Below are 27,809 nucleotides of genomic sequence, written 5' to 3' on the forward strand. Positions count from 1 at the left end.
CTCTCCAGCGCCACAGGTAGGAGTCGGTGCACGCAGGGCTAGCTCTCCAGTGCCACAGGTAGGAGTCGGTGCACGCAGGGCTAGCTCTCCAGCTCCACAGGTAGGAGTCACTGAACGCAAAGCTAGCTCTCCAGCACCACAGGTAGTAGTCCGTGCACGCGAGGCTAGCTCTCCAGCACCACAGGTAGGTGTCCGTGCACGCAAGGCTAGCTCTCCAGCACCACAGGTAGGAGTCACTGAACGCATGGCTAGCACTCCAGCACCACAGGTAGGAGTCGGTGCACGCAAGGCCAGCCCTCCAGCGCCACAGGTAGGAGTCGGTGCACGCAAGGCTAGCTCTCCAGCACCACAGGTAGGAGTCCGTGCACGCGAGGCTAGCTCTCCAGCACCACAGGTAGGTGTCCGTGCACGCAAGGCTAGCTCTCCAGCACCACAGGTAGGAGTCAGTGCACGCAAGGCTAGCTCTCCAGCACCACAGGTACAAGAGAGTTGCCTCTGCGTGCCATGTCCAGAAGGTGATGGTCCACTACCTCTTCAACAGTGAGTCAAGGCGGCATCACATCTTCCGGACCACTCCAGCCTCCCCATCTCTTGATCTCAGCTGTGGAACAGGCACAGGAGGAGGACAAAACTGCGTACAGCCCTCAAGCCATTAATACCCGCTTCTTCTAAGAGGTCCAATTGTGCTAGGGGAGGCCGTCCTGGAATGAAAGCCTGCAGGCTGCACGGTGATCCATCCTGGATGAATGGTTACCTGCAGGTCCCAGCAGACTCGCCCCTTCACTGTTGGTAAATCAAACACCAGAACAGTAGTGCCACATAAAAAGCAAGTCTGTGTTATCAAAGCTGGCAAATTAGAAGATTTAGGAAGTAGGTCCTGGGCCTGGAGCGGGTCATCACCCAGCAACCAGAGCAGATTTGGGCTCATACTCAGTCTCCAAGGGAGCACTGGTCTCTTTGTGGGCGATCCTGGAGATGGGTCTGGAGGCTGCAGCTTACTCGAGACCTCACCCTCTCTGAATAGGGGAGTCCCGCTGAGCAGCTCCAGAGGGAGTCCCAGTCAAGTGAGCTTGCTCTCTGGAGCCCTCTCGGAGCAATGCCACCAGAGCCATAGATACCTGAAGCCGGCATCCCTCTTAATGGCCGACGTGCGTATCATCCCGGCTCCAACAGAATGAATGCCAGTTGGTTTTCTAAAGGCGACATAACTTGCCACAAGTGTTGCATGTTATGAAACTTTAAGGCTACCCATGTTGAGAAAAGTTACAATTCAAAAATAAACCCTGGCTAAGCCACTAGGCCTGACCTTCTTAAGACTGCAATTTAATTTTTTTGCTTTTACTTTTTGTAGAAACATATACAATAGGCATAAAATTCGCAATAGTTAAAAGTGCAAACTATGCTCGATAGAGGTGAACACCTGTTGCAATAGCCAATGGCTCATAAGCAGACTAAGTCTTTGGACTACGGCGAGGTGGGCAGAACAAAAGTGTGAACAAAATGAACCCAACAGAACTCAGAGACACTTGGCCACCAATCCAGGCTCCTCGGCACCAGGGCGCAAGGAAGGGTACTGAAGGGCTTGGGAGAGGCTGCGCATTCATGTACTCTGTGACCTCAGACCCAGTCAGCATGGAGTAATGTTAGAGCAATACATGCACAGAGGTGCCATGACCAAGCGCTGTCACAGCGAGTGAAATGCTTCTTGGGTTCGTTCTAAGACTCTGCAGAGGAAACAGTGAGCATTACAAACGTGGCGATGAACTCAGGACTTCACAACTCAACTGAGCCACACTCTAAAAGTGGAATTGTCCAAGCAGATAACTTACTTTGGTTTTGTTTTCTCTTTCAAATTGCTCTTCAAACTGCCTCATTTTTTTCTGTAACTTCTTGACCAGCTGATGAGGGGTCTTGTCATCCTTCCTTTCATCTTTCGAGCTAAAAGATGCTCTTCTAGTTCTTTATGGAGAAAAAGAAGAGTTTTTTCATTAAGCCATCGCTGAACGAGAAGACGACAAATATGGTATATAAAAACAAAGCTTTTTCCATGAAAAAATTCAACATTCAGTGGACACTTGAGAATTGAATTCACTAAAGGTAAAGCAGTGTTGCAGGAAAACATTTCAGGCCCAGAATACACCTGCTCCCCAATATGGGTTAAACTTGAACGAAAATCAACAACCAACCTGAATCATACTCGGATGTTATGCACAAAGTGTTTTCCTCGGATTAATGTTCTAGACTTGCTTGGCAAGGATAATGCACACCTTTCTAGATGCCTCCCGCCAAATTATATCAGCAAGAAAGCTCGTAAACTGTTACATCCCAAAATGAAATGTCCAGCAAGGATCTGTTGGGCACAGTCACACCAAGGAGGCCGAATGAAGCAGTGGATTGAACAAGGCTTGCAGTCGAGGGAGAGCCGGGGCTCGTTCAAGGTCGGGAGCCAGGCTTTGGTGATCCAGCAGTGAGACAGGCCTGGTGCGATGCAGACTTCAGCCCGGGGTGTCTGAAACAGGCTCTGGGGTTCGAGCTAGAGCAAGCACCACGGGACCATCGGCCAGAAAGGAGTGGATGTGGCAAACTTCAGAACATGGCATTCTCTCATGACTATTCAGAAAAGGGGGTGGTGATGAACAGAGTGTCTGAATTAAGCCGACCATTCTTACCCAGTCCAAAGATCAGGGCTTGATCCATCACCGTTATTTAGCTCATGACTAAACAAGAGGCCCACTGAGCCCCTGCAGGCCACGCGCTGAATGTCCTTTTGGTCTGAGATAATTTAACTACAGAGCACAAAACCACCCCCTCTTTGGAATTGCACTCTAAATAAAGCCACAGAAGCCCGTCGGTACCCCTAACCCCTCAGTGTCGCACAGGAGGCACAGCAGCTGGAAGCTCGTCATCCCACACCAAGATGCAGCAGAATTAAACCTTGGGCACAAGAAGGGCCAACAGAACCCAGGATATGAAAAACATCAGGACCGTCATGTAGGAGAGTGGGGTCTGCAATCCTATGATCACCCCAGATTTTTGCTTTTTGCTTCACTGGTTTACGACTTTCCCTGGCTGTGGGCCTGCTAATCAGTCCCACAGCCTAGCTGTTCTCTCTATTCCAAATTGTACCCAGGTACTGAATTGGCACTGGGCCCTCTCTAAGTCCCTGTACCCAGGGCTGAGGTGCACCCAGAAGTCTCCCAGGGGCTGCAGCATGTATTATGCCACCCCTGGGCTGACTAACTAAACAGACACACCTGGCTGCTTGACAGCTGGGGCAGAGTGGTGTACACACCCTTTGCTGTAGATATAGTATTCCTATATCTAACCCTAAAATGGACACATATATTCCCATCAGTCACTCCTATGGCAGGCCTTAACAATCCTGAAGGCAGAGTGCTTGGAATAATGTGAAATGGTGCTCTGGCATGAGCTGAGCCCGTTTGCAGCTTGCGGAACCAAGTCCTAATAGCTGTTCCATGATAACGCATACCATATACACTTAAGTGCATTATAATCCTCGCGGTTATATGCCAACTCTGGTATCGCTTTATCAAAACATGTCGTGTAAGGTGTCATACGCTTTGGAATATTACCCCCTCGCCAGTTCTGGCGACGGGGGTAGCATTCCACCCCTCTAGAGGGAGAAGACATGTTGGTAACCTGTGGAAAATTAGTACGGTTTGGTAAACATTATCTGCGCCATCTTGCCTTTTCCCCTGATGCCACACTTCTTGTCGTGCGCACCCGCCATTTTAGGTGCCTCGATCAGAACCACCCTCTGCACACCACTGGCCCCCAGCACAGCCCTTCGCCCTCACAAACCCCCCCCCACCCCCCACGCACTGGCCACCCCCCCCCCCCCCGCTCTCACATGCCTTGGGTCATACACCCCTCTTCAGCGCAGCTCTGCCTCAGAACCCCATCCTGTTCCCAGCGCGACACCTCCCTTCATTCCTTTTATGGTCCCAGGTCCCTTTGATACAAACCCCCTTTCCTGTGTGCCCGTTTGTCTTCCTCGTTCCCAGGCCACCACCTAGCTCTGCGGATACTGTTTATTGCCCCCCCGTACAGTGGGAAGCTTCCCCCATTAAAGGACCCTCGAGTTGATCAAAGCCCCCACCCTATGAGATCCGATCAACCCCCCACATTCCGTGAATCGGCGGAATGTCCAGCCGTGCGATAATCATCACCTATTGTGACCGGGGTGGGGACTTCAACTGTAAATGTGTGTGGGAACGGGCCTGAAGGGGAGATTCCGAGGATGTCCTTTCATACTTCAAAGCATTGCAAGAATGTGTTACCTGTAATAAAGATCACAAAACTGTGTATAAGAGGCCAGGCCTCAGAGATGCGGGTAGAGCACCTCGTGACGATACTGGTGAACTGATGTGTTCTCCTCCGGAGAGAATAAACCTTGTTTCCTGCCTTCCAGTCTCCAGCGCCTGCCTCTTCATTGATTAATATTTTGTGGGTTAAAGAGGCGATACCGCCGGGCAAATATTGATTGTCCCTGACCTGTTTTTACAATTGGCGTCCCAAGCGTGGGGCCCATCAGCGACAAGTGGATCCAGTGGGAGAGGTCCTGACGACAGATTGAACGACTGCAATGATCGGGAGAGCTCTTGCCCAATAGACCCTCGTCTGGCAGCCGATCATCCGAACTTCACTAGTTCCGAACAGACCTCTCTCGAGTGATCTAAGGTCCTGACTGGGAACCATCAGGAGTGCCGTGAGGAATACGAGGAAAAGAGGACGATCGGGCGCTGGATTCGGAAGATAAGAAACTGTCCATACGGTCCGGGTAAGGTCGTGTAAACACGACGAATTGCGAAATGATTGTTTAATTGATCGGAAAATACTAGTATTACTCTTTGTTGACTTGTTTGGAGATTCACTGTCTGCAAACGGAGAAACAATAGGCTCTCTCTCTTTGCAAACAGTGAAGGATAGGTAACGCAGCCATCGTGCCTATCTTTCTCCCCCACTGATTGATTGTTTTGAACTTTCGGGAGATTTCCCTCTCCCACACTGATTAACTGTTTTTGACCCCGAACTACTGTTCGCGGATTGTTTTCTGGAGATTCTCTGTCTGCAAACAGGAAAGAACAGGCTCCTCTTTGCAGATAGCGAAAGGGTAGAGGACGCAGACCTTTTGCGGGCCTACTTATTCTCCCCACTGATTGTTTATTAACTGTTTGATATTGGTTCATGAGGTATTCACTGCCTGCAAACAACGTAGAATAGAAATATTCTGTCTAGTCTTGGCACGCAGTGATAAGATAGGCAGTGCTGACTTTTTGTCCTCGTTGTGAGCCGTCATGTCTGTCTTCTCCCCACTGATTGGTAGTTGGTTCAGCCCGGACCGTTTATTAGAGGTGGACCATCTAGCTCCGCTGGAAGGCACCCCTAATAAAGACATGTTCACAAAGTATGGATTAGTTACCATAGCCTATAGTAAGCTGTGGCACAGGTATACCAAAGAAAGTCAAGAGAAACAGAGGCCACTGATAGGATCCTTCGATCTTGATAAAATAGAAACGTTAGGAATAGCCCTTTGTAGTAATAAGACAACGCCTATTATGCTCGACAGTCTCGGTATGTGGCGCAAAGAAGCAATGCAACGAAAGAAAAGAGACGAAGTCAGAGTAGGTAAAGGAATATATCGACAGGACAACCCCAAGACACAACGACCCGAAAGTAATCCCCCGACACTACGCACAGGACGACCAGACTTGGGGCAAAACCAATGTGCTTTTTGTAAATGTTCCGGGCACTGGAAAGCCCAATGCCCGACTCTACTGAACGAGGGTAGGAGCAGAGGGCCGACAGGAATAACAGGCCGGCAGAAAGGGAAAAGGCGTGAGACAAAGATGAATCAGACTGACACGGACAGGCCAGATAGAACCACCACGTTTGATTATGCCCGATGGCACAGATTTCGCCAGACCAATTTCAGCGACATGTTTGAGTCCTCATAGATCGAACAACGCTAAGACGAGAAACCCAGTCTAGCTCTAAGTTACCCGGTGACGAACCCCGTACTACCGCTACTGTTCCCTAACACAAAAATCCACCCTTTTCGGATAACCTACAGAAACAATACACAGAGTAGTCTCGGACAGATTAGTATACATTCCATTAATGAGCTCAAACTTCGAGTGCAATGGGACTGATTACTCTCTGCTGCCCCCCCACTCTGTAAAAAAGGGGAGCAATTACAGGCCAGCATAGACAACCCCCCATTACCCAGACATGCCTGTCCAAACAAAATACCTACCCCCACTCCGGAAGTTCCCGAAATGCCGCAGGTCACCGGTCACGCCCATCCGGAAGGTGAAACACACAGCACGTGTGGGGCGGGGCCTGCTGACAGCCATCGATCGAATCGCCAGTGGGATGTCCAGGAGGCACCATGGGTCCGGCATGAAATGGCTGTCCCATCCTCTTCTTCGTGGGGTGGACTGGGAGGGAGAGGCGACGCGGACGGGCCTCTCCCACCTCCTCGGATAGGAGGTTTCCCAGCCCCAGTCCGGCCATCACAAATACCTCCGCTGAAATTGGTCCAGGTTGGGCTGGGAGGGAGAGGAGACGCGGACGGGCCTCTCCCACCTCCCTGGATAGGAGGTTTCCCAGCCCCCGGCCCGGCGCCGAAATCCTCCAGCCAGGCGCAGCACAGAACATGCAACGGCGGCGCCCATACTTGCGCAGCACAGAACATGCACTGCGGCGGCCATACTTCCGCAGCACAGGACATGCCACAGCGGCGGCCATACTTCCGCAGCACCGGACATGCACCGCCGGCCATACTTCCGCAGCTCAGGACATGGGATGGCGCCGGCCATACTTGCGCAGCACAAGACATACGATGGCCCTCAAGTGTACTTGTGGAGCACGGGATGTGGAGTGGCCATCATGCATGCCCATGAAAGAGGGCAGCGTGGAGTGCACCGGGAGAGGGAGACAGCGCGAACGAGTCTACCTCGCCCCCCCCAGGTGGGGGCGCCACAGCTGCACCCTAGCCGAATGTCCTGCTCCTACGGCACGATGTTCCATTTTTTCACCCCAAAAGGTCTCTTCCACTCTTGCAGACTCGACGAAGGGCGGCTGCTGCAGGGCCTCAAAATGGCGTCTGGGCCCCCTGGAAGGCGGGTCTAGGCCGCTAGAGTAACTTTGACCAGCAGTATAACTCGGATGCTAGCCCACCGGGGCACGAGCCCCCACCTCCGACAGCATCCCCACAGCCTTGAAGATTCTACAAAAGTCCCCGGAGCCCTTGGCCCCTACAGGCTTCCGGTGAGGAACAACTGCCTTGCTCGCTAACGAAATAACCACGACATAGCCACCCCTTCTGTTAGCACGAGTTTTTTTAACTGCCGAAAAGGACTCTGGTCCAACCGCCGGTTGTAGGAAACATTTTATCCCGGATGCTACTTCCGGACTCACCCGGCCCCGCCCAAAATGGCGCCGGTGTCAATGAGAACTTACGGACACCTCGTGGTGTTTTTAGCTAATAAGACTTGATGTTCTGAGATATGTATATGATCCTTTGTACACTTGACGACAAAGAGGGAGGGTTCACTCGACGAACATGTAAAAGGATCCCGTGAAAAATGTTGGTTTCAATGTACGATTTATTATAACATTATTGTAACTGATACATAATCTCGCTTATGACACACCCCCACGGTATGCATATAGGAAATCTGATTGCAACTAGTCCGACTGTGCTTCCAATTATGAAATGAATGCCCCTTGATCCCTCAACTATTGATAGACGTTTTTATTTCCTACAAATGAATGAATAAACCTTTTTACATGTTTATAATGCTGCGAAATAGTCCCCCCTACTGTACGTGCTTCAGCCATCGCCGTGTCCGGCCAAATACGATTGCACTCTCATATCTACATGCTGAACGATTGTGCAAATAAAGGTTTTCCAAACTATGAACAGGTATTGCATGCTTTTTCTTAAAATGTGGGATCAGCGGGAGAGTTTTTCTGTGCACCCTGCTTTGTTCTCTTTTTTAAGGTTATTAAAAGACGGTTGCTGAGCCCCGGATTGAGGATCGAATCTAAGGCACGATACTCTGCCCCCGAATATGCGACTGGCCCAGGAACTAACGCATGGAGAAGGACCTCGACTTCTGAGGACGGGTAAAGTGAAGTGGTGTAAATGATAGAATGTTATAAGGGTATGGTACTCAAAGGTACTAGGGAACAGGGTTGGCCGAAGAACTGATATGCCTTAGGACAATCACAGCGTTGAAAAAAGAAATTTAAGGACCCCGATAGCTAGATACATCTACAAACTAGATACCTCGCACTAAGCGCCTCTGACCGTCTCCCTCGTGAACAACCTATCGCCCGCCATCCTTGCCACACTGATGCCCCCCCTGGCTTCAGAAACCAAGCCCCCAGGGATTATATCCCGAGGAGATAAGACTAGTAGGTGGTAAGTAAAGGACTTTCGTGCCCGTACATTTGATATGCTCGAATGTTATCCCCCTCCCTTCCCCTCTTTTCTCTCCCTCTACAGGTTACATTGGAATCACGACTGAGGTATGGAGAAGATCTGAAACTTCGCCATGTCTGATACATGGAGCGGACTAACGCTGCAAGGTGGCACCTACGCACACCCACAAACTGCTCTTGTAACAACAGAACCAATAAGTTGTATGAAATGATGAAACACGATCACCCCTAATCCGTGTTGCGTGAATGGGCACGTCACGTATGTCTGAAACTATGAGACAATGTTTTTATGCGACTGAAGCGTTGACTCAACTAGTCAAAGGACCGAGAGTGCGAGAAGTGCGACACAATGGTGCCTTTTACTCAATGCATGTCCCCTGTACCCAGCCTAATGCTCGTCCGTCCCAAACTGCATGCTTTCGAAATTCTAACAGACCCGTAATGTCTCATGTTGTGTAATGCGCTGAATAGCCTATCTTGATACACGGCCACTCTCCATGTCGCACGTGTACTATTTAGCCTATTGTTGCACGTCTCTCTCTCTCTCTCTCTCTCTCTCTCTCTCTCTCTCTCTCTCTACCTCTCCTCCACACTCTCACTCTTCCTAATGACTGACACCTAAATTGGCAAACCGCCACCCCTGGTGCACCACCCAATTGGCTCCATATACCGCAAGTATTTGCACAAATTTGTTTCAAATAAAAATCACCTTGATGCCATGTTACTACCTCTCCTTTCTGCTAAATATTGATGAAACCTAGAATTGGCCAAAAGGGAAAGGACAGGTAAAACGACTGAGGTTCCCTAATCTGACCCGTAATAAGGGAACTACATGTCAGTGGCTTTTATGATAAAAATGCCTCAGGTAACACGACCCCCCCCCGTCCCGAAGTGTCTTAATACCCAAACAGTAAAAGTGATCGAAACATCCCCATCTTCCCAGAACGCCCCAGTTTTGTATCAGCTGCCCCGGACGAGAGTTTAAATAAATGTCCCTCACCCCCGGTTGTAAGAGATGGGTCGACTTGCAACTAACACAGGCCAGCCATTGTTCCTAGAAATGATCTGTTGGTGAGCAAGCTACGGAGTTTTAGAATTCGAGAAAGGTCACTGAACGCTTACCAACTGAACTGTGGCCTTCTGCTAGATAACACCCTCATGACACAAAGCAAGACGATAGTCCCCCACCCCAGTTTGCTATGTTCCTAGTTGTTTTCCATAAGACCCCGGTCACCCCAAGGAATGAGTCGGATAGTTATCGCAAGCCCCCTGGTTTTTAATGAAGTAGTCAGGTTGTAAGAGACTATGTAGGAATTAGAATGATGTTTGCAAAGTTAAGATTAGACCGAAATGAAGAAATTGTTGCAATAAAGCCTGTTGAAAGTAAAATGTTTAGCTGAAAGGTAGGATGCATTGATAGAATGGAAAATTGTTTAGCCTATGTTCGTTCCTCAGAAAGATACCTATCAGACCATGGTGATCGCACGCTGCACTTTTTCGTAAAATATAAAGCCCTGGAGAACGGTATAGCTTCGTGAGGCTCGTACTAGGAAAGTGGGTCTCCGCCAGAAGAACTGACGTAACTGTAATAAACAAAATGCAATGAATAAGTACCAGATCTCGTACCACGACAATGAATGTAACACCAACAAACACCAAAGAAATAGTTACGAAGGAAAGTTATAGGAAATCCAACAAGCCCATCATCAATTATTTGTATGTTGGTTGTAAACCCCAATGTAACAGATGTTTCTCAGTTGCTTGGAGCTGGGAGAGAAATAGACTTATGTGATTACCTTCCTCTGCCAATTCTCTAAAGACTGTCTTTTCAAACTCATTTAAGGGTACCACTGTCGGAGGAGAGAAAGACCGGATGTGGGAGCACGCGGCCTGACTGCAGATCGTGGGACATCTGCGACATTGGCCAAGGCGAGACCGCAACAGTAAGGAATCGCAGGACGAGGCACTGTTTTCGACAAAATGAGAGGAAAGGGCTGACCTGATGCCCCTGCTCGATGATCAACATGTGCCGAAAAGTCCCTACCCTCTGAACTCAGTCATGGGCCCGCCTACCTGAAATTTTCCGCCCCCCCTGGTCTGTTCCCGATCTGGCCCTGCTCCATCCCCTTTTCCTCCGACCTACCCTAAGGACTACTCACACACACCCTTCTCCTACCTGAACTCTTTGACAATCGACTCGACACAGGGCGAAAAAAGGACCTTTTTGACCAGGAAAACGAGAAAAAGGTCATGCCCTGCAACGCGGGACCTAGAATAGAGCTGGACACATAGCTCCACCGCCGGTGCTCCACACTGCCAACAGAAGACGACAAAGAATGCTGAGAACTCACTAATAATGGTCCATGACAATAGGACTTCCCCTTCGAACAATGACACCCCTGATTATCGTTTTTACTACGTCTCTTTTCTCTCCCAGCCACCATTGTATTGATTATGTTCCAACCAAATATGAAAAGAACTTACATATGTAATAACCTATCAGTTCACATTCCGAATGACTATAAGCATCTATGAAATGTACTCAATGCTCTCACTACAGAATCGTTTTTTGTCTGATATTGCATTACTATGACTTTCCTGCAAACAAGCTTATCGATAGACCCGCCTCCTAAGACGAAAGATTTTAAATGTTATGTTTATAGCTCCTTCACCTGGGTTCCTACTTCTTTACTTATGACCGCCACAGTAGACATGGATAGGAAATAGGCCAGCAAGATGCCTTGGAAATGTTAAAGGGAGGACTGTGGAAAATTAGTACGGTTTGGTAAACATTATCTGCGCCATCTTGCCTTTTCCCCTGATGCCACACTTTTTGTCGTGCGCACCCGCCATTTTAGGTGCCTCGATCAGAACCACCCTCTGCACACCACTGGCCCCCAGCACAGCCCTTCGCCCTCACAAACCCCCCCCATCCCCCACGCACTGGCCACCCCCCCCCCCCGCTCTCACATGCCTTGGGTCATACACCCCTCTTCAGCGCAGCTCTGCCTCAGAACCCCATCCTGTTCCCAGCGCGACACCTCCCTTCATTCCTTTTATGGTCCCAGGTCCCTTTGATACAAACCCCCTTTCCTGTGTGCCCGTTTGTCTTCCTCGTTCCCAGGCCACCACCTAGCTCTGCGGATACTGTTTATTGCCCCCCGGTACAGTGGGAAGCTTCCCCCATTAAAGGACCCTCGAGTTGATCAAAGCCCCCACCCTATGAGATCCGATCAACCCCCCACATTCCGTGAATCGGCGGAATGTCCAGCTGCGCGATAATCATCACCTATTGTGACCGGGGTGGGGACTTCAACTGTAAATGTGTGTGGGAACGGGCCTGAAGGGGAGATTCCGAGGATGTCCTTTCATACTTCAAAGCATTGCAAGAATGTGTTACCTGTAATAAAGATCACAAAACTGTGTATAAGAGGCCAGGCCTCAGAGATGCGGTTAGAGCACCTCATGACGATACCTGCTGTCTGAACTGATGTGTTCTCCTCCGGAGAGAATAAACCTTGTTTCCTGCCTTCCCGTCTCCAGTGCCTGCCTCTTCATTGATTAATAATTCGTGGGTTAAAAGAGGCGATACCGCCGGGCAAATATTGATTGTCCCTGACCTGTTTTTACAAACCTGTAACCCCGGTTAAAGTAAGACAGAGCCTTAGCTCCACAAAATGGATGCTGCCACCGAGACACAAGTCTGCCCTCCTGTTGCTGGGAGTCCTCCCAGCGCAGGAGGCAAGGACAAAGGGTTTCCTGTCAGGGGCGGTGCCAGCACCGTCCCAGACAGGATTTTGTGTATCCTAGGTAGGCAGGGCTTTAGAGGAAGGTGACTGCAAGTGGCACCCCGGTGCTCACTGTGCATAGGCCGGCTTGAACCAGTTCCAGGGGCACTCCAGACCCTCAGCTGGGAAAAAGCCCGCCAAAGGAGAGGGGTGTAACCACCCCCCCCCCCCTAGTCCCACCCATAGGGCAGGACTTAGCCGCGTGCCAGCCCCCTTTTGCAGGATAAAGGTAGGAGCGGGCCCCCTTCCAAATTAGATCTTTGAATCCTGAACCGACTTTCCACGAAAGGAACTCAAGACTCAAGATTTCTCCCTTGTGACTAAGGAGTAGTCACTCTGCAGCAGCAGGCACCATCCAAGCATCGCGGTTTGCTGTAAGTCTCTCCTCCGGATCAAGACTGCCCAGCACGACGAGAACCGGCTTCCCTGGCACCTCGGACCTCAACCTACATCATCAGCCCAGCTGTGATCCGTGGGTGTGACGAGACCTCGAGGGACCGGCCATCTTTAAAGACTGCACGACGCTTGTCCAGCACGACCACAGAGTGACCCTCGACTGAGTGCTTTGGGGTAAGAGAAGCCCCGACCCTGAGCAGCTCCAGCACCGAAGTCCAGCCCCCTTGCATCCACGAGATCTGCGTGGGGCCCTTCTGCTCTTTGCTGCTCACCGCGTTGTCCAGGTCACTTGCCCGTTGGCTAGTGGCCCTCCCGACGACGAACTACGACGACAACACCGCTGGTCTGGTTGCTCCAGACTGGCCCTTGCTTCCCTCCATCAGAGAAGCACCCCGGACCCTCCTGGTCCACTCCAGACGCCATTTAAGGTCCACCGCGTGGGCTTAAATTTGCCAAGACTTGTTGCCCCAATCCTGGGTCCAGCGACGTCGACAGCCGATATCTTCGTGGGACAGCTCGCACCTCCATCCTGGTCGCCGACAACGCCTTCTGGTCCGAGAGACTGCAGAGCCCAGCAGCGCCCACTCACCTGGTCGAGGTGACTTCGTCCGGTGCCACTCTGGTGCCCACCTAAATCACTGGCTAGTGATTCAGAACTTGGTCCCCTCTGCTTTCAGGTCTTCCTCTTCACTGATCCAGGCTTGGATCCTCACGAACTTCTTCACTGGTCGCCTGCCAGCAACTTCTTTCTTCAGGCTCCATAGACTGCAACGAGGATCCCCGACGTCTTTTCACCCCTATGCAGCCGCAGCCCCTGGGCTAGGTAACCTGAGCATTTCGGTGCTCCAGCATAGTCTATCTATCTAAGTGTCAGGATCCTTTGTCGTTTCAGCTCTACCTAGTCGGGTTCGCCCGAGAACACTAACTTTAACTTTACTAGCCTCCATAGACTTTTTCCCTCCTTACGTGTGAGAGTTCCCACTCTGCACACGACGTCCCCAGGCCTCCTGCTTCTAATCTAAGGGTTCAGCATTGTAGGTCTAGCGTTTCTAAAGCCTATGAGAATAGTACTTACCTGCTAGTAATTTCGCATTCCACTTTTGTAATATATGGTTTTTCGTGCCCCTCGGGCCTTTGTGTAAATTGTGCGACTTGAAGTATTTTCTTAAGAGTTTTGTTGTGTGCTTAGCTCCCTGTCTCATAAAGAGCCAGGGTAGTCTTGTTAGAAATAAATATACGTTTATTTTCATAACAACTTGTGTGGTGTCCTTTCACTGGGTGTTCAAGGGGTAATGTGATGGTAAAACAGCTGGCTTAACACGCCCTCTAGAGTCTTAGCCTTAGACTGCTCGTATCCATGCTACTAGGATAGCTGGTCTATAAGGTTGACTTACAACCAATCATCAATAAGGGTTGTTGGAATGATACATAGTGATCACTAGAATAGTGAGCACTGCACATCAGGCCAACTTCTCACACGTCCCACTGCTGCTGCTCCAATGTAGGAATGAGTTAGACTCCCCTCTAAAGAACACTACATCACAATGAGTGCCCACCCACAGCCCAGCACCTCCCCTATCACTCGTGACTTCATGCTTGCGTTTGATCATGTACAGCGCTTCGAGGCCTTTTGGCGCAGGTCTTGCTCCAGAAATATCACATACATCATACTAGGTGTCTAGGTCTAATACTCTGCTTCATCCTTTCAACTCTTCGCAACCCTGGATGAAAGACTGCCAGTAGATGAGGTAAAAAGACTAACTGGACGCTGGGAGAGATTTCAGGAGATGGGCTGGTTCATTGAGTGTCTGACAGGCTGGTGCATCACGCTAGAATTCTCTCATAAAACAATTCAAGCTTAGAGAATGCCCTTCACTCTAGGGAGTCATAACTCCAGCAAACAGTCGAAAGAACTTTCACGTGGTGTACGAACTTCAAAACAGTTCAGCAACAAACAGACACAGTCATCACCTGCCCTTTGTGACAATCTTCCTCTTTTACCCGCTCAGAGAAAATGAATATTCCCTAAGAATGCCATGAAAGCCCCTAGTTTGCGTGCTGAGTGCGATCTAGGGGGAATTGTTAATATGCGTTTTGCTTTCTGGTAGCATACTTAAATACATTTGACTATCCACCTGGCAATTCCAGTTTTGCAGGTGGGGTTTCCTTTATGAGGTTGCGAGAAGGCTACAAACAGTTTTTTTTTTTCTAAAGGGTTTAGTTCTGTTTAGTTCTTTTGACATCTAGGGTGTGAAGAGATCTTTCAACTGGGGAAAAAACAGGCAATTCCACAGATTAAGATGGAATTCAGAAATTCCCTTGGGAAGGAATTTTGGATTTGTTCTAACCACTTCGGTAGTGCTGCGCACGTCCGTTGTCCGATGCGGCCCCGCCCACTCATTTAAACCTTAGCACCCCAGCAGAATTTGCGTCGCTGTTAAGCGGTTAAGAACCACCTTGTTATGATGTATTTGTAAGAAAGGTTCTTGTTCGGTTAAAGCCTGGATCTCGCTCACTCTACTGAGAGAAGTGATTGCGATCAGGAAAGCTACTTTCCATGTAAGGAACTGCAATTCGCATTTGTGTAGAGGTTGAAATGGGGGACCCATGAGCCTAGTAAGGACAATGTTTAAATTCCACCCTGGAGAGGGTGGGGTTGCGGGTGGAATTATCCTTGTAAGGCCCTCCATGAACGCTTTGATAGCAGGTACCCTAAACAATGACAAATGTCTGTTTTGCAGGTAGGCAGCAAGGGCTGCAAGATGCAATCTTATGGATGTGTAAGCGAGATTACATCTTAGCAGATGCAGTAAATAGCAAATAATGTTTTGAATTGAAGCATCTAGTGGGTCACTTTTGTTGTTATTGCAGTAAGTGACATCTTTTCCATTTGGCTGCATAGTCAGCTCTAGTAGTGGGGCGTCTCGCTTCTTTAAGAATGTACATCCAATCTGGAGGAAGGTTAAGGTAACCAAACTCTAGGACTTCAGGAGCCAGATTGCTAGGTTCCATTGAGCTGGATGCCTTCTCTCTCCATGGTTCTGTGTGAGAAGCTTTGGGGAGAGCTGTAGTTTTTGTGTGTTGGACTACTGAGAGTTCTAGGAGTGTTGTGAACCATGGTTGCCGGGGGAATGTTTAAGCAACTACTGAGAGACTGTTGCTTCAGCTTGCGCACTACTAATGGGATGAACGGGAGTGGCGGAAAAGCGTACGCAAATTTGCCTGATCAGTTCACCCATGTTGCATTGCCCTTGGACAACGGGTGTGGATACCTGGAGGCGAAGGCTGGGCATTTTGCGTGAGGGCAAAAAGATCTATGTCTGGGTGGCCCCACATCTGAAAGAATGAATGAATAACTTGAGGATATTTATTTAGGAAGCTTGTAAAGCGCTGGGGTGTCCCGGCGCTTGGACAGGCAAAAGGGGGGTGAAAGGTCACGGGACATTCGGCACAGGAGAAAAGCCAAGTCTTAAGATCTCGGCGGAAAATTGATTCTGAAATAGACCGTCGCAATGGCAGAGGCAGGCTATTCCAAGTTTTTGCCGCGATCACTGCGAATGATCTACCGCCCATTCTGGCGCGATGAAAGCGGCGCGATGCGAGGAGGTGAAGGTGGTTGGATCTAACATTACGGCTAGACTGGACAAGTTTGAGCCGGGTTCTCAGGGAGGTTGGGCCCGTATTCCGTAGTGATCTGAAGAACAGAACCATGGATTTGAACTTGATGTGCTTGACCACTGGAAGCCGATAAAGCTTCATGAGGTAGGGGGCAATCGAGTGGCGATAAGGGATGTTGTGTATCAGCCTAGCCGCCGCATTCTGGACCCTCTGTAGACGTCTGATCAGGTACGCGGGAGCCCCTGCGTACAGACTATTAGCATAGTCTAAATGAGAGGTGATGAGTGTGAGAAGTTGGCCTGATATATATTGTTCACTATTCTAGTGAGCACTTTGTATCAGTCCAAACAACCCTTATTGATGATTGGTTATAAGTCAACCTTATAGACCAGCTATCCTAGTAGCATGGATACGAGCAGTCTAAGGCTAAGACTCTAGAGGGCGTGTTAAGCCAGCTGTTTTACCATCACATTACCCCTTGAACACCAAGTGAAAGGACACCACACAAGTTGTTATCAAAAATAAAGTGCATTTATTTATAACAGGACTACCCTGGCTCTTTATGAGACAGGGAGCTAAGCACACAACAAAAACTCTTAAAGAATTACTGAAAGTCGCACAATTTACACAAATGCCCGAGGGGCACGAAAAACCATACACACAAGAAGTGGAATGCGAATTACTAGCAGGTAAGTAACTATTCTCATAGACTTTAGAAACGCTAGGCCTACAATACTAAACCCTTCGATTAGTAGCAGGAGGCCTGTGGACGTCGTGTGCAGAGTGGGAACTCTCACGCGTAAGGCGGGAAAAAGTCTATGGAGGCTAGCAGTTACAAAGTTACTGTTCTCGGGCGAACCCGACTAGGTGGGTCGAAAACAAGGGTGGATCCGAACACTTAAGAGTGTTGGACTATGCTGGAGCACCGGAGTACTCAGGTTACCTAGCCCAGGGGCTGCGGCTGCATAGGGTTCAAGTTGCGTCGGAAACCCTCGTTGAAGATCCAGGAGCCTGAAGAAAGAAGTTGCTGGCAGGCGGCCAGTGAAGGAGTTCGTGGTGATCCAAGCCGGGATCAGGGAAGAAGAAACCTGTAAGCAGAGGGGACCAAGTTCTGAATCACTAGCCAGTGATTTGAGTGGGCACCAGGATGGCACCGGACGAAGTCACCTCAGCCAGGTGAGTGGGCGCTGCTGGGCTCTGCAGTCTCTCGGACCAGGAGGCGTTGTCGGCGACCAGGATGGAGGTGCGAGCTGTCCCACGAAGGTACTTGCTGTCGACGTCGCTGGACCCAGGATTGGGGCAACAAGTCTTGGCAAATGCAAGGCCCACGCGGTGGACCTAAAATGGCGTCTTGGTTGGATCAGGAGGGTCCAGGGTGCTTCTCTGAAGAAGGGAAGCAAGGGCTAGTCTGGAGCAACCAGACCAGCAGTGGTTGTCGTCGTGGAGCGTCGTGAGAGGGCCACTAGCCAACGGGCAAGCGACCTGGACAACGCGGTGAGCAGCAAAGAGCAGAAGGGCCCCACGCAGATCTCGTGGATGCAGGGGGGCTGAACTTCGGTGCTGGAGCTGCTCAGGGTCGGGGCTTCTCTTACCCCAAAGCACTCAGTCGAGGGGCACTCAGTCGAGGGTCACTCAGCGGTCGTGCTGGACAAGCGTCGTGCAGTTCTGAAGATGGCCGGTCCCTCGAGGTCTCGTCGCACCCACGGATCACAGCTGGGCTGATGATGTAGGTTGAGGTCAGAGGTGCCAGGGAAGCCGGTTCTCGTCGTGCTGAAGCAGTCTTGATCCGGAAGAGAGACTGGCAACAAACCGCGATGCTTGGTTGGTGCCTGCTGCTGCAGGGTGACTACTCCTTAGTCACAAGGGAGAATCTTGGGAAGAAGTCTTGAGTTCTTTTCGTGGAAAGTAGTTTCAGGATTCAAAGATGATCTAATTTGGAAGGGGGCCAGTTCCTACCTTTATCCTGCAAAAGGGGGCTGGCACGCGACTAAGTCCTGCCCTATGGGTGGGACTAGGAGGGGGGTGGTTACACCCCTCTCCTTTGGCGGGCTTTCCCCAGATCAGGGGCTGGAGTGCCCCTGGAACTGGTTCAAGCCGGCCTATGCACAGTGAGCACCGGGGTGCCACTTGCAGTCACCTTCCTCTAAAGCCCTGCCTACCTAGAATACACAAAATCCTGTCTGGGACGGTGCTGGCACCGCCCCTGGCAGGAAACCCTTTGTCCTTGCCTCCTGTGCTGGGAGGACTCCCAGCAGCAGGAGGGCAGACTTGTGTCTCGGTGGCAGCATCCATCTTGTGGAGCTGAGGCTATGTCTGACTTTAACCGGGGTTACAGGTTACATACATGTCGTGTCCCTCTAGAAGGGTGGAATGCTAACCCCGTCACCAGAATTGGCGAGGGGTTAGTATTCCAATTCGTATGACACCTTACTCGACATGTTTTGATAAAGCGATACCAGAGTTGGCATATAACCGCGAGGATTATAATGCACTTAAGAGTATATGGTATGCGTTATCATGGAACAGCTATTAGGACTTGGTTCCGCAAGCTGCAAACGGGCTCAGCTCATGCCAGAGCACCATTTCACCTTATTCCACGCACTCTGCCTTCAGGATTGTTAAGGCCTGCCATTGGAGTGACTGATAGGAATATAGGTGTCCATTTTTAGGGTTAGATATAGGAATACTATATCAAAAGCAAAGGGTGTTTACACCACCTTGCCCCAGCTGTCGTGCAGCCAGTTGTGTCAGATTTGGATGGCCAGCCAGGGGTGGCATAATACATGATGCAGCCGGTAGGCCCTGGGTACACCTATGCTCTGGGTACCTATGGTACACTGTACAGGGACTGATAAGGTGACTCAGTATCCAATTAGATATGTACCTAAGGTACATGGAATCCATTTTACAGAGAGAGCAGTGGGCCTGGGGTCCTGAATAGCAGGGTCCCAGGTCAACTAAGTCAGAAAACCAGCAAAACACCAGGCAAAAAGTTGGGGGCAACCATAGTCAGGGATCTACCTTCCTACAATGAGTGCGTGGACAACAGTCCGGCGAGAGTCTTGAGGGAGAAAGGGGAATATTTTTCGGATCATGCGGAGTTTCCCAAAGCAGGCTCCAGAGACTTGGTCGATTTGATTGTTTCAAGAGAGAGATCGCTATTAAACCCGACACCAAGGTTCCTGGCTTTTGACACGGGTTCCGGGGGGGGGGGGGGGGGGGGGGGGAAAGGGGTTGGGAGATACAGTTCTGATGGCCACCAGAGGGAAGATGGGGGGCGGGGTATGGGGGGGCTGGGAGTCTTCCTCCGACCGGAGTGGGATGGTTTGGAGGGAGCGATGGGAAGTCATTGCTTGGTAGAAGGGGAGGTTCGGTTGTAGTTACCTCAACCTCTCCCCTTGTTATTGTTTCCCCTGTACCTTCCCCTAAAATATCCCTTGTTGGGAGATGTTTGTGTGGGACTCTTGAAGGAGGAGGAGGTAGTGTCTGTGCTAATGTTTTTGGATCCGCCCCTATAAAAGGAGCGACAAAAGGAACCTTTGTGGTGTCTGAGATTGTAATGCTCCCATAGATTTTGTGCTGAATAAGATCTTCTAGCTAATCCTAGTGAGCCCTATCATATCTGGCAAGCAGTGCCTGTGCATTAGCTATCCTCCAGTGATTGGCTGCTTGGGAGGCAACTTGTTTGCCTGAAGCGTCCAGCAGTTTAGACTCTTTGTCTGGGAGTGGAGCATCACCAGAGGTTTGGGAATTAGCCCGTTTTCTTGCACTACTGAAGAATCTAAGGGGAGTTGTCCGCTGATGTATACTGGACCTTTAGGGGCAGGCTTATACTTTTTATCAATTTGTCTTTAAATAGGTCTGGTGCATGTTTAATGACACCTTTGAGCATTGGCAATGTGTGTATTGCTTTTTGTGACTGAGCAAATCCGTCCAGTAGGAAGTCTTCGTCCATGGGGTCTGAATGTAGTTTACACCATGTTATTGCGCAGCCCTATAATGAGCTGAGTAAACCCTATATTGTCATCTGGGGTGGGAGGGGTGGGGGGTGCATCAGGAAGGTCAGGAGGATCTGTGGGATCGTTGTAATTGTCCCACGTATCCTGAGGTGGGGTAGTGTCATCATCATCATCAGGGTCATTTAAGGGATCCTTATGTCCATCCCCATCCCCTAAATCATAATCATCCTGTGGTGGTAAGGGTGAGTATGGAGAGATTCTAAAAAGAGTTTATAGGAGACAAAGGTTTGGTAGGAAGAATAGGAGAAGAGGGCTTTAGGGGTGAAGTTGCAAAGTCTCTTCTTCACAGGTACCTCAGGAGAGTGCGAGGTATCAGATTCCCTCTTCTTTGATGGGAGACTGACACTATGGCCTGTTTTAGGGCTCACATGTAATGTCTTGTTTTGGATCCACAGGATCTGGTCGAAACAGTTCTTCCTGCTTGTTGTCCCCTTTCAGTGCCGATTTTATCTGTTCTGAACATGATTTGGATTTAGTCCCTAGAGCCGTAGGAGGGGTCTTGTGCTCCTTTGGCTTCGAAGTTGGTGCAGAGTCTGAAATTTTCTTCGGATCCGAAGGCTTCCGGTGTTTTTTTTTTTACGTTAATAGGAATAGGGTGTATCCCCAATTTCGGTACCGCAGGTGTTTTGCGGGTACTGATATGCGGCTTGCTCGGTCCCGAGCTGCCAGAAGGCTTTTCCTTGGTCTTTGGAGCCGGACCCGGAGGCGGGGCTTCTGAAGTTTTCCCTCTGTCTCAACTAAGGCCTTCAGACGAAGTTTTGACCGGAGCCTTCTGTTTTTCGGGTGGGACAGGGGCATTTGTACTCACTCGTTGACCTGGAGTGTTGTGGTCATCGGAGTCATCAGCTTCGGAGACTATGTCAAGCTCCTCTGAATCCACTGCAACGCTGGGGCCTTCATAAAAAATATTGTCTGGCACTAGTGCAGCCTGTTGAGCCATAACGTGTTGTCGAGCCCGGCGATCACGGATAGTCTTTTTAGATTGAAATGAGGCGCAGGCTTGGCAATCCTTTTCCTCGTTTTTCGGGTGAGATGCAAATGTTGCAAACCTTGTGGTGGTCACTTTGTGGAAATTTAGCTCCACACTGGGGACATTTTTTAAACCCAGTGGTGCCTAACAAACCCTCAACATCCCAACTTACCCCTCAAAGTGGTAGTCGCACCTGGAAGATCCTCGTCCCAGAGCCTGCAGTGTTTCTTTGTGCCGGAGGTTCTCCATTGGAAACAGGGCACCGGACCTCAAAACAGCACTCTGCACCCGGCTGCCCTAGTGCCGCTAAAGGTGCACCTTTGGTGCTACTTTGGTCCCAACTTGCCCCAAGCTAAGCCCCGGGAGCTTTGCTCCCACAACCATGTGGCCTGCTTGCCAGCAGCCACCAACCGGAGACTCCCTATCCTCCATAGGATAACATTGGGCCTCAACACTCTGCACCAGACCACCCTAGTGCCGCTGAGGATGTACCGAGTGCATCACTGACCCTGGGAGACACCCCCCCTGTTTCAAAGTAAGGTACACTGTGCACAGAGTCCACACTCCCCAGAGGTTTGGCAGAGGCTAAAGTTAGATATAACCTTACTCTCTAAAGTGGTAGCTTGGTCGAGCAGTAAGGCAGTACCAGAGGACAGTGTAAAGCATTTGTTGTACACACTCGGTCAGCAAATGATGTCACACACTCAAGGACTGAACTCCAGGCCAATTGTTTGGTATCAAAAGATATAGTTGTTTTATTTTAGAACCAACAAGGTATCAAAATATAGTTTCTTGGAATGAGTTACTTTAGTTAAATACTTTTCAAATAGGCAATAGACTCTGAATACAATAGTTACAGTTGTTGCAATGGGCAACACAATTTCAAAACAATGCAACATTAAGCTCAACGGGAATTTCTAGTTAAATGCAATTAGTTACTTTGTAGATTACTTTTCTAACCACAGGACTGAATCCTAGATTTAGTCCCGGGACATGAGCTGTAAACAGTTGAGTAAAAGCGTTTTGGTTAGAGTAGTGATTTTTAAGGAATATTATTGAATTTTAAAAGTTGACACTTGGAAACTTTTCCAGGTAAAATTACCAATGTTATCCTATAGAAGGAAATTCAGTTTGCAGGTAAAGTATGATTGCGTTACTTGTGTAATCCAGTTCTGGACTCCTAGGTTGGCACGATTTTTAAAGAATATTTGCAACTTTCAAAAATCAACACTTAGAAACTTTTTCAGCAAAAAGCAGAAAATGATATCCTATGGAAGAAAACCCAAGTTTCTGGTAAGTGCGGTTATAATTAATTTTAAGGGTCACTGCTGGGCTACAAGATGCAGCACTGAGGTCTCTCTGGATAACAGATGAGTAAATAGGAATTCGTTGTTCGGCTGATTTTAGATGAATATTTTAAAGTTCCAAAACTCCACACTTAGAAGAATTTCCAAGTGAAACCAGTCAATGCTAGCATATGGAAGAAAAGTGAGTTATCAGCTTTTAGGTGAGTACTCGACTGGCAGAGTTATGGTTCTGGGCATAGACTAAGGGGTCCCCCAGGGTCAGGTAGGTACAGTGGGTACAACTTCAGCAGCACAGTGGCAGCCGGGGCAGAGGTAGTTAGGCCCAATGACATCCAATGAGAGGCAGGGGGGCCTGCGGTTGATGGCTGCGGGCTAGCAGGCCACGCGGCTGTGGGAGCTGAGCTCCTGGTCACTTGCTCAGGGCAAATGGGGAAGTAGATGAGGACAAAGGTTACATGGCATGGGGCACTCGGGCGGCTGGGTGCAGGGTGCTTTTGAGCCGTCGGGCGCTCAATATTATTCAATGGAGATCTTGGAAAGGGAACAAAGGCTGAAGGCTCGGGGACGGAGCATCTTCTGGAGCGACCAACACTTCGAGGGGAAGTTGGGATCTTGGAGGGTAGGTAGGCACCCCGGAGTTGGGCACAAGGGGCCGGGGAGCGCCTGGTGCAGGGGTGTCTTTTGGCGTCAGGAAATCGCACTCTCTGCTGGTCATGGTTGGAGGTGTCCCCGGTTCTGAGGCTGCAGGCGTCGTCTGGGTCGTCGACGAGGGTCCTTGGGCACTGGACTCCAGGTCAGAATCGCCGAGGGGGATGTCCTCAGGGTCTTTGTCCACTCAGGCACAGGCCGGGCTCGGCGGGTGCAGAGTGGGCTGGATTCGCAGTTCCTGGCTGGCACCAGGGGTATTGTTTAAGCAGAACCACTACTCATGGGAGTCCCAGTCCCTAAGAGGGTCTAGGCAGGCAGGTGCCGCAGGAGATGCCGGGATTTAGCAGGAGCACGTTCAAGGATCAACAGGCCTGTAGGGCTGGGGTCAAGTCAGTTGGTGGTGTCCTTTTGTTAGCAGCTGCACAGCAGGTTTTCTTCTTGGTCTTCTTTCTTGTTTCGAAATCGGGATCTGAGGAAGGAAGGTTCAGGGTGCCCCTAAATGGAAAATGCTACTTACCAGAATGCATCTGTTCTTGGCATGTAGAGCTGCAGAGTTGTACACGATGCATTAGATCGCCACCTGGTGTTGGGCTTGGATGATTGCAGGTTGTTGTCTTGTTGGAAGAAGTCTTTGTAGTCACGAGATAGGTGACTCCTCCCTTGTACAATACTGCGCCTGGGCATCGGCTCCATCCCCAGATTGTTTTTCGCCATGATGGGAAATGATGGAGTTAGTAGAAGAAAAGAAAAAAGGATGTCCATGCATGTGCATCTACGTCAGATGAAAACTGGAACGGATACAAGTCCCGGGGAGGGCGTGTACAACACTGCAGCTCTACATGCCAAGAACAGATGCATACTGGTAAGTAGCATTTGCCGTTCGAGGCATATGAGCTGCAGAGTGTACACTTAGCAACGATTGTACATCAGTGTCTCCCCTAGCGGTGGTCACTTGTATCCGTTGCAGTGGTTTCAAAGAGAGTTTTAAGGACAGACTGGCCCACTGCAGCTTGCTGCTTGGCCTGCACATCAACACAATAGTGTTTATTGAAGGTGTGTGGTGTAGACCATGTTACTGCCTTGCATATGTCCTCCAGGGGGATGTTTCCTAAGAAAGCCATAGAGGCTCCTAGTTTGCGAGTGGAGTGCGCTCTAGGAGGAACTGTTCGTGTACGTTTAGCTTTTTGATAGCATATTTGTACACACTTTACAATCCACTTTGCGATCCCACCTTTAGAGATGGGATTGCCTTTGTGTGGAGGAGAGAAAGATACAAACAGTTGTTTTGTCTTTCGAAAGGATTTAGTTATATCTATGTAGTATAAAAGAGCTCTTTTAACATCTAACGTGTGTAAAGCTCTTTCTGCCACAGAGTCTGGGTTTTGGACAAACACGGGTAACTACGGATTGATTTAGGTGAAAAGGAGTGATGACCTTTGGAAGAAATTTGGGATTAGGTCTAAGAACCACTTTGTTAGGATGTATTTGAAAAAATGGTTCTTGTATAGTGAAAGCTTGTATCTTACCTACTCTTCTGAGAGAAGTAATGGCAACAAGGAAAGCGCTGTTATCCATGTTAGGAATTACAGTTAGCATTTATGTAGAGGCTCGAAAGGAGGTCCCATGAGTCTTGCAAGGACAAGATTCAGGTTACACACAGGAGAAGGTAGCAATCTGGGTGGGATTATTCTCTTTAATCCTTCCATGAATGCTTTGATTGCAGGGACTCTGAAGAGAGACAGATGTTGCCTGTTTTGTAAATAGGCTGCAATTGCTGCGAGGTGCAGGCGTATGGAAGAATACGCCGGAATAAACCTTTGTAAATGTAAAAGGTAACAAATGATATTCTGGATTGAAGCATCCAGGGGATCAATTTGGTTATGGTTGCAATAAATGGCAAATATTTTCTATTTAGTGGCATAACACGCTCTGGTAGTAGGTCTCCTGGCCTCTTTAATGATGTTCATACAGTCTGGTGGTAGGTTAAGATAGCCAAACTCTATGACTTCAGGAGCCAGATCGCCAAATTCAGTTGATTCAGGTCTGGATGTCTGATGTCTCCATTTTATTTATTTTAAGGTTTTATAGAGCGCAAACTTGACCCGTGAGGGTATCAGAGCACTTTACAGGTTCATAGAAGTAATACAAGGTCCAGGCAGGTCATAACAAGCAACACAGGAGATTAGTACATCGGAGAACATACAGAGTCAAGGGGTCGTAGGTAGGCGGGATATCATACAAGTAATGTACATTGAGGGATAGGATAAGCTATACAGCAGGACAAAAATTACACTAATCACAAGAGTAATGTACAAGGTCGCAGGATAAGGCAACAGTCTCAGGTGGCTGTGGGAACGAGTTTAGCCAAGGAATTTACCCTTGAGGAAGGACTTGGCCTCTTTTTTGAAGCGTGCTAAGGAGGGGATTTTTCTGATGTCGGGAGGGAGGGAGTTCCATATTCTTGGTGCAGTCCCAGCGAAAGCCCGATTGTAGGTTTTTGTTTTCCTAAAGCATGCAGGCCGGAGTAGGAGGGCCTTGGCCGATCCTAAGTTTCTGTTTCCTCCGGATAACACAAGCTTCTGTGCAAGATACGCAGGGGAGTTAGAGTGAAGGGCCTTGTGCGTGATGCATGCCAGCTTGAGGTGAATTCTCGCCTCGAAGGGGAGCCAGTTTAACGCTTTCAAGTGAGGAGTGATGTGATCAAATCTTTTTGAGCCTGTGAGTAGTCTGGCGGCTGCGTTGAGGCAGGCTTTTAAGGGTGCCAGCGAGATCTTGGGTAAACCAGAAGGGTGGAGCAACCATATTCCAGTCGAGAGATAACTAATGATTGGACTGAGAGTTTTAGGTCAGGAGCGTCTAGAAAGGGTTTCAATTTCCATAGGTAGCTCCGGTGGAATCTGGCAGATTTCGCCATTGCATTGATGTGGTCTCGCATATTTAGGTTATAATCCAAGGTAATTCCCAGAGATTTGGCCGAATTCACAATGGTTGGGGAACAGTTTAAGGCTGTGATGACTTTAATCCATGTCTGGATCTCAGGGTTGCTCTTGGGCGGTGAGATTAAAAGGAACTCAGTTTTCTTAACATTGAGTTTGAGTTGGTTGTAGGAGAGCCATCTGACGGTCAGCTTCAGGGCCTCATTCAGGGTGAGGATCTCCGCAAGAGATGAGATGTTTATGTAGATCTGAGTGTCATCAGCGTGCATACGGAAGAAGATATTTGCAGTGCGCAGGACTTCAGCCAGGGGTTCCAGATAGAGATTGAAGAGGGAGGGGGACAATGTTGATCCCTGAGGGACTCCCACCGTGACCAAGGAGGGAGCAGACAGGTTGCCATTGATAAGGAATCTCTGAGATCGGTTTTGAAGGAAGGATCTGAACCAGTCGAGGACTGTGCCATCTAATCCCATCCTCAGTTTGAGGCGTTCGAGTAGCATCTCGTGGTTGACCGTGTCGAAGGCCGATGATAGATCAAGGAGGATCAGGAGACAGGTTTTGTCTTGGTCAAGGGCTTGAAGAGAGTCATCAACGATTTGAAGCATGGTGGTTTCGGTGCGGTGCCCCGGTCGGAAGCCTGATTGGCAGTCATCGAGTAGATGGAAGTTGTTGATGTGGTGGCTTAGCTGTATTTGTACACACTTTTCCAGCACTTTAGCCAGGAGTGGAATGTTGGAAATTGGTCTAAAGTTGTCTGGGGAGGCTGGGTCCAGCGACGGCTTTTTCAGAATGGGGAGGACTTGGCCTGCTTTCAGCGAGGTCGGTATTGATCCCTGTCGTAGGGAGGCGTTGATTATCGCAGTCCAGCTGGGAATGATGGATTTGGTAACAGTCGCGAGACAGTTTGAAGGGAGCGGGTCATTGAAGTGGTTGTTGGGGTTCAGGGAGGACAGGATTTTCGCGACATGGTTCTGTGTTAACAGGGATGGTGTGAGCTGTAACTTTTGGTGTGGAACCAGAGAGAGTTCTAGTAGTGTGATGAACCACGGCTGGCGTGCCCATGTGGGGGCCACCAGGATCAGTTGAGACTGTTGTCTGAGCTAGCGCACCACTAATGGAATCCGTGAGAGAGGCAAAAAAGCGTACGCAAATCTGCCTGACCAGTTCATCTATATCGCATTCCCTTCCGACCGTGGGTGTGGAAACCTGGCGGCGAAGGTTGAGCATTTTGCATTTTTGTGGGTGGCAAACAGATCTATGTGTGGCTGCCCCCACCTTTGGAAGAATGGCTGAAGAACTTGTGGATGTAGTTCCCATTCGTGAATCTGTTGTGACTGTCGACTCAACAGATCTGCTATCTGATTGTGAACTCCCGGAAGGTGTTCCGCTAACAGATGTATGTTCTGAGGAATGGCCAATCTCCAAATGTTCTGTGCGAGCTGGGACAGTTGCAGAGAGGGTGTCCCCCCCCTGTTTTTGTATGTAGTATATGGCTGTCATATTGTCCGCCCGGATTCAGACAGCTTTGTTTTGTACTTGAAGTTGGAAAGTCCTGAGTGCTAAGAATATCGCTAGAAGCTCTAGATGGTTGATATGGAGCAGTCTCTCATTGACCTTGAGTTGTATAATGTAAGAGATGGGCTCCCCATCCTGTG

General features: G+C 49.4%; 1 protein-coding gene across 1 annotated transcript in view; it reads right to left on the minus strand.

Annotated features, from left to right (window-relative positions):
- FAM13B (family with sequence similarity 13 member B) overlaps positions 1–27,809 on the minus strand; it is a 333,002-nt gene that overhangs the window by 82,458 nt on the left and 222,735 nt on the right. The window contains exon 14 of the mRNA XM_078664100.1: positions 1,830–1,959. Coding sequence (XP_078520226.1) covers positions 1,830–1,959 — 130 coding nt within the window. The remainder of the gene's footprint in view (positions 1–1,829; positions 1,960–27,809) is intronic.

The sequence above is a fragment of the Lissotriton helveticus genome, chromosome 10 (assembly GCF_964261635.1).
Source record: "Lissotriton helveticus chromosome 10, aLisHel1.1, whole genome shotgun sequence".
Taxonomy (NCBI): Eukaryota; Metazoa; Chordata; class Amphibia; order Caudata; family Salamandridae; genus Lissotriton; species Lissotriton helveticus.